At 37.2% G+C, this 9,909-nt stretch overlaps 2 protein-coding genes across 3 annotated transcripts; one reads left to right on the forward strand and one right to left on the reverse strand.

Annotated features, from left to right (window-relative positions):
- Positions 1-15: 15 nt before the first annotated feature.
- LOC311260191 (uncharacterized protein) lies at positions 16-4,779 on the reverse strand. The gene is made up of 6 exons (XM_084357742.1): positions 4,744-4,779; positions 3,056-3,237; positions 1,078-1,197; positions 844-900; positions 644-751; positions 16-540 (listed from the first exon to the last, which is right to left on the reverse strand). The coding sequence occupies exons 2-6, from the start codon at positions 3,221-3,223 to the stop codon at positions 442-444; spliced, it is 552 nt and encodes a 183-aa protein (XP_084213868.1). The 5' UTR covers positions 3,224-3,237; positions 4,744-4,779; the 3' UTR covers positions 16-441.
- A 417-nt stretch (positions 4,780-5,196) lies between these two features.
- LOC311259290 (membrane-spanning 4-domains subfamily A member 4A) lies at positions 5,197-7,782 on the forward strand. Of its 2 annotated transcripts, XM_084356344.1 has the most exons (7): positions 5,197-5,239; positions 5,320-5,485; positions 5,599-5,706; positions 5,999-6,055; positions 6,468-6,566; positions 6,670-6,786; positions 6,869-7,782. In XM_084356344.1, exons 2-7 carry the CDS (start codon positions 5,324-5,326, stop codon positions 6,896-6,898), a joined length of 573 nt encoding a protein of 190 aa, XP_084212470.1. In that variant the 5' UTR covers positions 5,197-5,239; positions 5,320-5,323; the 3' UTR covers positions 6,899-7,782. The 2 variants fall into 2 exon arrangements, with proteins under 2 accessions (XP_084212470.1, XP_084212471.1); XM_084356345.1 differs by lacking the exon at positions 5,197-5,239 and having other exon boundaries at positions 5,352-5,485; positions 5,599-5,617.
- Positions 7,783-9,909: the final 2,127 nt, after the last annotated feature.

Here is a 9,909-nt window from a genome sequence, read left to right on the forward strand (position 1 = left end):
ATGTGTGCGAAACCGGCTGAAAGTGTGGAAGCAGTTGCAGATATTTCCACCGATAACAAAGCACACATTTCAAACCACAGGGACACCCTTGCGAATTGACAGACAGAGCAGCACTATGGGACCCACTGCTACCGGTACACTGAGAATGAAGAAGTGGTTTTTCCGTCACATTAGAGAAGCTGACATTTGTGTACCGCACCTTTTTTTTTTTTCTTTTCACTCAGAGTCAAACATCAGATGCAGACCGCAGCCCGAGCTGTTCAGATGGCGCCTCACCTCCATTATAGGCAATCGAGACAGAGCAGAAAGCCACACTTGATGTACAAAAAACGAAACGTTTGTGAATGCGGTCGCTTAACTTCCTTGAAGCACGTTATAATTAATAGTTAATATAAAGTGTTTAATTCTCAGATTTCTTCTCAGTATATATCAACAGCCTGATCAAGGGGATTTGGCACGTTTCTCTTTAAAGAACCAGAAGCAGAGGATCACAGAGAGAATCATCTCGAGCCCCAACACACAGAGTTCCAGCAGCTCCATCTGTTTAAAACATAAAGATCATCAAGTATTAGTTTCATATTAGTGAATACATATACTAAATATGTTTGCTAAATAAGTACTGAAGGGTTTAATTTCGTCTTACCCTCCATTCCTGATCCTGTCGTGCAGTCCAGTGAGCCAGGTCAACACTAATCAGACAAGCTGCCACCATAGCTACAATAATGCAGCCACAGTTGACCACCATGGACACCTGGAACATAAACCATACATTCATCATTATTTAAGTAATTCCTTCATTAACTGTTTGTGTTGCTTGTTGCACTTGTACTGAGTTGTACTTACAGGTAGTAATCCTGGATATTTGAACAACAGGTTGGAGGTGAGTCCAGCGACGATGAACTGCAGAGGAGAAGAACACAGCTCAGCCAGTTTTCACACTGTTTGACTCAATGAGTCACTTTATTGAAGATAAATTGGAAATATTAACATTTGCTTTGACTCATTCTTGACAAGCTTATAACTTAACATTCTTTTGTTCTAATAATTAAATGTATAATTTAAGTAATGTGGGCTTACGAGTGTTCCAGTCAGCTGGGAAACTCTGAACAGAGTGAAAAGGGAATCTTCCATCGCCTGCGTTGCAGCAAAAATAATTCCCACTCCAACACTGAGGATACCGCTCACCATCTGCAGAGACTGACAGAGGAACAGAGACTCTGTTAATATTTACAGGAAATATTATAAGATTACTTTATTATCTTTATCTAGTGCATGAATTCCGGCATGCAGTATAAAATGACTATCTTATGACTATGAGATTATCTCAATCGTGACCTTAATGCAACAACACAGAGGCTCCTATGAGACAGACATGAACATGAGACCTCAGCAAGCTTGAATATGGTCTTATTTCTTGCATTGATCGATGTGTTATTCATGCATAAGACAAGTTCAATCCTGCACGTGTCTACTAATTCAAAGTATTGTTGCTGAGTATGATTTTCATGCATGAATTCATGACAATGTTTGTGTCCTTAATTGAAATTGTTACCAAATACAACAAAACACAGAAAATATCAACATGAAACATGAAATATGCTGTAATTAATGTTTGAAACATCTTATTTGAGATGCATTTTCATCCGAATCATAGCAAGAGATGAACAAAGTCTAAATGAACAAATAGTTCATCAGTGAGTTTACCTTTCATTCGTCTATTCACACAGTCAATCTTTATATTAACTAGGAAATACGTTGAGGTAGTGGCTTAATTTGAATAGTGTTAAACAATAGATAAAATATCGTAAACAGGAAAAAAACTCAAATGAGATAAATAAATAAAATAAATAAATGTGCAACCTTTGAGAGTACTGTGCACATGTTCATAGTGTCATACAGACAGGGTGACATGAAACTTCAGCCTGCACACGGAAGAGGTCGAATAACACAAAAGCCACAAACGATGCGTTTCCTGTTGCTGCTGCCCATATGTGCACAATTGATTGAAGTGTTTTTGGACAATCTGCAAAAAGACTATAATCACTAATGCCTGGACTGAAGTCTTTGCAAAGTTAGAATATTATAAATAAGACAAAGTTGTAATGAATGAGAAAAAAAAATCTTCTTTTTTATGACTATACACGATATTGTTGTAACTAACAAACAATGAGGCGAGATACGCACAAAACACTAAATGAGGCTCCTTCTGTAAAGACCTGGTTACAACCACATTAACACACAAAGCTTACAGTTATCAATATTTGTATGGATTGGACTTTTCTTGAGAACAAAGTTTATAGTGTTTTATTTTAATTGCATTGTTATGAGGCAGTTAATGCAGACTGACAGCAGCTCAGGTAAACCATGTTATCCAGTGACTGCGGGGTTGGTAGTTTGATCCCTGCCTCCTACAAACTGCATACTGAAGCCAGTGGTTCTCAAACTGGAGTCAGGGGACACTGAGGAGTCCTTTAGGCAGCTGCATTTATTTTCACTAGGACAAAATCGTATTAAATTTGGGGTCCTTGATCTAATTTGTGTCAGTTCAGGGGGGAAGAGTTTGAGAACCGCTGCACTCACCATGATTGGATGCGCTACCATCGGTGGATCAAAATGTGTGCTTAGTGCTTTACATTGTTGTCAGTATAAAGGTGCTGTAGAAATGCAGCCCATTGCAGAGTTGTTGTTTTTTTTAAGACTAATATTCGTTTGATATATTTGAATGTATCATTATTTTTGTGTAACGTTTTCTGGATTCTGCGCTCTCTACTGGGGTCACATAAAACATTGGGGTCATAAACCCTAAATTGATGCAATAAAATGCCATGTTTTCTTCACTGTAAAATAAGGTCATGGGGCGCCCACTAGCTCAGTTCGTAGAGCGGGAGTCCCATGTACAGAGGCTTTGCCCTCGCTGGGCCCCTTGCCCCTTCACAAAGATAGCTTGACAATATGACCTTCTCAAAGGGTTCTTTATTGGCTGCTACATTGGTTTGCATGATACTTAACAAGTGTTTATTCTTTTGTAAAGCCCGAGCAGTGTTGTCTCTCTTACCCCCAGCACATCAGGTTGTTTCCGCAGCAGGTCATGCAGCGGCCCTTTGTCGTCGGGCAGTAACTCTGTAGCCTGGTAATGTTGCATCCTCGGTGGCGTTGTAGGGCTGGATGTGTCTGGCCATTCATCATCTCCTTGGATGTCCATGTCAACATCAGCACAGGCCATGGTGCTTCTCTTATCTGGAGGGGTGATAATTTTCTCATGATGTATAATAATATAATGTATGCGCGCTTTAAAGGGGCTCTGTGGGACTTCTGTGTTCTGCTGCTCATCAGTTATTGTTAGCAGACTGTTTCTCTGTTTGCAGAGCGGAGAGAGGAACTGAGACGAGGCGCTTGAGAACGTGCGAGTTCTTCACAAAGAAATTCACAGTCCAGCAGCATTAAACAACTTAAACAAAACGTCCTCAGGCTTGAAAAGGCAACCGAGAGAGATGGGGAAAGGTCTCATTTTTCACATCGCTTGACCATCCAACATATGGCCAATAAAGAAGTGATTAATAGATGTTAATGGCTGATATTTTTTACACAGAGCCCCTTTAATTTACTGTCATTTATTGTAATGTACTGTGAGTCATTTCTCCCTTAGTCTCAACATGGGACAATCACTGCGGTGTATTTAAAAGTATCAGAACAATTGGAAATCTTGTACATTCAACAGTCCTTAAATTTTTACTTAAATAAACTGTCAAAACAAAGATTTTTAACTGTTGTTGTGAGTCGTTGTTGGATTGCATTATATTGAATGGTGTCATATTTTTCTCAACCATTTATGTAAGTTAGATATTAGAGATATCTAAAATGCTTCTGCATTGTATTTCAGTAGGTAAATATGAAGCCTACATTGTGCAGCTGTTTCTGTTTTTATGTGGCTGATATACCAAATATAATATGGTTTTATTGGTTGTTTCTGTGCACGTTAGTTCTGATTTTTTGTCAGATGAAGGACTTACACATTTGTAGGTGTTAAGAGGTCAAAAAGCTGCAGCAACCCTGATGAAGGCCACGTGCCAAAACGCGTCACTCAAATAATAAAGTTGTTACATATATTATAATAATATAAGTGTTGCTGGAGCTTTCTAGGCATTTAAGATTTTTTGCCTCCTCCATGCACCTTTAAAGTAGGTGAAGTTGTGCCAGAAACCCCTCCTCTGCTTTATATTTGTAGGTTTTTGCAGATTTATACAGCTACGGCCACAAATTTCAGTGTCCAGAATTAAACATCACTGGCTTTTAATGATCAATAAATAAACAGATAAGGGTTACTGTAAATCTGTTTAGTGTATATCGAGCAAACTGGATAAATTCTGATATTTGAATTTTTCTCAGTAGCATTTCTCAAATTCATGTTGTTGTTAGAGCTGAACTTCTACAGGTCAAGTCAATAAGCGTTTCTCAACCCGTCAACACTCTGCAAGAGAACATTAACTCGGAAACTGAATATCTAGGTTGTTGAAAATATATATCAACAAGAGCTCCAAATAGTCTCCAATACTTCTCATATCCTTTTTTAAAATTTTTTGTTAGATGGCAAATTTAACATGCACAAAAACATCCGATCCACTTGAGAACGTACTCATACACAATTTGAGATGCTTGCAGATTCACATTCATCATTGCAAGTATGTACAACAAAGCTTTTTTAAATAAGGAATAAATAATAAATAAATAAATTGGGATTCTTACCACGTTTGTCTTGAGCAGAAACTTTTTCACCCTCAGTATCTGTCTGTCTGCCTCAGTCTTCAGGCAACATTTTCACTTCCCCGCAAATACTTTGAAAGATGAGGTCACCTCACGCCTTGACTTCCTCACTCTGCCAGTGGTTTTGTTATATATGATCATGTTCAACCTTCACCGTGTGTGCCTCTTTGCCATTAGTGATATGTTGTGGTACACTATTTCTGCTTCAACAAAAACACTTTTCTTTAAATTCATGATAACAGATAAGTTTGAATAAAAGGTCTTAACAGGTTCAACTGTTCGAATTCAAAAGTGTGCACAAACTTTGTGTGTGTGTGTGCGTGCGTGTGTGTGTGTGTGTGTGTGTCAGAGTGAGAGAGAGGTAGAGATAGAGACAAAGACAACTGGCTTGCTGGGTCATTTCCTCATCAAACTCATTTGACAAAGAAGAGAGAAGAGAGAAATTCAGATCTGAATCCTGATACGAGAAGAAAGGAAGGTATTCAATGAAAACCTCGACGACAGATCACCACAGAGATATCACCTGCTTTAACATCCTTTACTTTGTTTTGTTCACAGGAGAATGAAGAAGACATTCGTATGTGATGAATCGATGATCATCACCATTCCCATCGGGAGTCTAAACGGTGCTCGAGAGGGTCAACTGATGCCGGAGAAATTTCAGTGTGTGTACAAAGATTCCTACAAGGTCTTTGCACTCAATGGGAAACCTAAACCTCTTGGAGTAAGTTGAATTGTTTCTTACACAGGTGGAGTCATGATCATGAGCTTTTTTTTGGCTTTAACTCACATAGAGATGCAGCATTGTAATGAGGTCTCTCTCTCTTTTCTTATTAGGCAGCCCAAGCCATCACTGGTGTGTTCATTGTCGCACTCGGTCTGATTTTTAATCACACACACTACGACCCGCTGCCCCACTATATCTACACTCTACCCAGTGTTGTGGTAAATACAGACACAAAAATAAAAATTTTATTCAATAATGATTCAGGGGAAATTCTGTATAATAAGGGGAATACAATTAGAAAACAATCCTTTATGCATTTCCATTGTAATTTACTGTAATTGTGTGATTTGGAACAGTATCTCTACTACGCGTCTGTAGTGGTACTTCCTTTTGCTGCTGTGACATTTCAGTTACCAGCATGCGGTCTTATCCTTTCTTGTATTCTTTGATATTCTGCAATATTCAGCATTGCTTTAGTATTATCATTTTTATATTTTATCATCACCTTAGTTTGTGGTCTCTGGTATGCTGTCCTATGCAGCTGGACAATCTCCCAACATGCATGTGGTAAGATAAAAATCTGTTCTTTGTTCTTTTCTTACGGTGAAAATCTCACAACACAGAAAAAAAAGTAAATTCTTTAACTACAATAGATGAATTAACCCTTATATTTAAAAAATACTGGCATAGGCTGGCTGGGTAGTATTATTCTGTACAGTAGATAAAGTAGAGATTTAGATTTAGATATGCTAATCCAAACTTCTATCTCGCAAATGTGAAATACAGTGTTCTTTTAATTTTAAATGTCTATATATATATATATATATATATATATATATATATACACACAATAATTTGAATGTGATCATTTAAAACATGGTTCAAAATCATCACAAGTAGTCTGATCCTGGTTTTGTGAGAAAGATAATCAGTATTGGACTGTATTTTCTTTTGGTTCTTCGTGTTTTTTACCCTCCAGACAAAGCTGTCATTCTCACTGAACATCATCAGCCTCTTCTGGTCAATTGTGGCAGTCTGTTTTTGTGGGATGAGTTTGGCATATAGCCCACTGAGACAGGTAAAGGAAAACAGCATTTTAACTTGTATCAAGTAACCTCTGTGTCTCTCTGAAATAGCAAATGTGTATTTACTTCTACAATTGTCTCAACTTTTTTTTATAGTTCTTTAAAGGAATCGATGGACTGATTTTGACTCTGCTGGTTCTTGAAAAGTTAATGGCCGTGTTCCTGATCTACTGGTTGAGTAAAGCTGTATGCAGACAAAGTTTCAACACGTTGGTATGTCATTTTCTTCACACATACAATACAGTAAGAGGAATAAGATTATTTGTAAGTAATCTTGCTCATTCTTGTTCTGCAGCCCACCATACTGCTGAAACAAACAGACTGAGTTTAAAGGCGTGATGGAGCTCAACAAACCAACGACCAACCACTTATTTACAATGTGGGGTTTCAATGTCAAACATTGATCCCTCTACATACAAATGAACAATGAATGTGAAAATTAACTATTGTTTTAATTCAGAAGTAGTCGGAAAATATGCAAACAGCAGCTTTTATGTGAGTGATCCACTTGTTGGACATAGATTATTGTTTGTATATGTCTGCCTGATTATATTGCATTGTGTAAGTATTGGTGTTTCCACACTTGAGTCCTGGAGAACGTTCAGTTCATTCTGAATAACGTAGAAAAGTTAAGACGGATGACATATTCTTAATTCTTAATTTAATTGTTTTTCAAATTTTTATCCGTAACTCATTTAGCTTTTTTATACTTAGCTTTTTTATTTACTTAGATCCACTATTTTACAGGGGTGGAAGTAATGAATTACAACTCCTCAAATGACTGAAATTAAGTCGTTTTTTGGGTACTTGTACTGAGAACAATTTGAATTCATATCCAAACCTTCCATCTGCATTTTTGTAGCCAATAAGACTACCCGATCAAAAACGGGCCGATGAAAACCCTGACATACGGACATAAAAACATTGAAACATTGAACATCAACAGATAAAAAGTAAGTAATACTCGGAGGAGAGTTTGAGAAGAATACTTTTTGACTGTACTTTTACTTTAGTATTATTTTAATACTAATAGTTTTACTTGTAATTGAGTAATATTTCAGTAATGTGACTGTACTCGTACTTGAGTACAGATTGTCAGTACTCTTTCCACCACTGCTGTTTTCTTTCTTTCTTTTTTTTATCACTGTTTATTTTTTACTCTGTTCTTTGTGAATCAATTTGGGCAAATAAAAGTCATTATTTTCTTTATCTGTGGTTCATTTGTTTTCTTGTCGACCCCCAACACACTCCTCTACTTTGTGCAAATATTCCCTAAATGGTAAATCTGCTTTTGGTATCAGTTAGGGGGAAAAAGGGTAGCACAATTTTGCTGTGATATATTTGCTACAAACGACAAATTAAATGTTGTTTGGACTCACAATAATCAAGAATGAAAACAGAGGAAGAAAAATTAAATATCTACCACTGCAAACTTAAAGGTTTTACGTTATTTTGTAAATCCAAACCTGTTCTGCAGCTAATTCAATTAAACTGATCCTTTCCCCCTATCATTGAACAATTATTGTTCTACCTCTATGTTCAATTAACTGAAATTGGAGAGAAAAACATGTAAAATAACTTCTCAAAATGTCTCCTAAAACATCAGAAACAGAACATGAACAGTGGATCTTCAGGTTGACCTGCTGTGAGTCGAGGATGTTTTTAGTCTTAGTGACGTGTGACGCCAGGAGCGGCCACGTGGGGGCGACAAACACATAGCAAATAAAGTCATGTAAATGCACTTTTCAGTGAGGGATGTTTTCTAGGAAACACTTTCATTTGACATTCAAATAGTTGTTTTGTTATACACCATGTTCAAGTTTCCAAAAAAAGCTGTCATGTTTTTGTTTTTAAACATGAATATGAGTGATCACAGTTTGAAAGAAGTGAACTCAGTTGCTATGTAGAAGTCAGCAGCCTCTGTTAACTCGCCATTTGTCAAATGAAGGACTTATATATTTGTAGGTGTTAAGAGGTCAAAAAGCTGCAGCAACCCTGATGAAGGCCACGTGCCAAAACGCGTCGTTCGAATAATAAAGTTGTTTCATATATATTACAAGTGTTGCTGGAGCTTTCTGGCCATTTAAGATTTTTTCCCTTCTCCATGCACCTTTAAAGTAGGCGAAGTTGTGCCAGAAACCCCTACTCTGCTTTATATTTGTAGGTTTTTGCAGATTTATACATTCACGGCCACAAATTTCAGTGTCCAGAATTAAACATCACTGGCTTTTAATGATTAATAAATAAACAGATAAGGGTTTGTGTAATTCTGTTTAGTCTACATCAAATAAACTGGATAATTATTGATCATATTTGAATTTTTCTCAGTAGCATCTCTCACATTCATGTTGTTGTTAGAGCTGAACTTCTACAGGTGAAGTCAATAAGCGTTTCTCAAGCTGTCAACAATCTGCAAGAGCACATTAACTCGGAAACTGAATATCTAGGTTGTTGAAAATATATATCAACAAGAGCTCCAAATAGTCTCCAATACTTCTCATATCCTTTTTTATTTTTTTGTTAGATGACAAATTTAACATGCACAAAAACGTTCGATCCACTGGAGAACGTACACATACACAATTTGAGATGCTTGAAAATTCATAGTCACCATTACAAGTATGTACAACAAAGCTTTTTTAAATAAGGATCTTAAATTGGGATTCTTGCCACGTTTGTCTTGAGCAGAAACTTTTTCACCCTCAGTATCTGTCTGTCTGCCTCAGTCTTCAGGCAACATTTTCATTTCCCTGCAAAAACTTTGAAAGATGAAGTCACCTCACGCCTTGACTTCCTCACTCTGCCAGTGGTTTTACTATATATGATCATGTTCAACCTTCACTGTGTGTGCCTCTTTGCCATTAGTGATATGTTGTGGTACACTATTTCTGCTTCAACAAAAAACACTTCTTTAAATTCATGATAACAGATAAGTTTGAATAAAAGGTCTTAACAGGTTCAACTGTTCAAATTCAAAAGTGTGCACAAACTTTGTGTGTGTGTGTGTGTGTGTGTGTGTGTGTGTGTGTGTGTGTGTGTGTGTGTGTGTGTGTGTGTGTGTGTGTGTGTGTGTGTGCGCGTGCGTGCGTGTGTGTGTCAGAGTGAGAGAGAGGTAGAGATAGAGACAAAGACAACTACAACTGGCTCGCTGGATCATTTCCTCATCAAACTCATTTGACAAAGAGGAGAGAAGAGAGGAATTCAGATCTGAATCCTGATACAAAAAGAAAGGAAGGTATTCAATGAAAACCTTGACGACAGATCACCACAGAGATATCACCTGCTTTAACATCCTTTACTTTGTTTTGTTCACAGGAGAATGAAGAAGACATTCGT

The sequence above is a fragment of the Pagrus pagrus genome (genome assembly GCF_965226575.1).
Source record: "Pagrus pagrus genome assembly, chromosome: 7".
Classification (NCBI taxonomy): Eukaryota; Metazoa; Chordata; class Actinopteri; order Spariformes; family Sparidae; genus Pagrus; species Pagrus pagrus.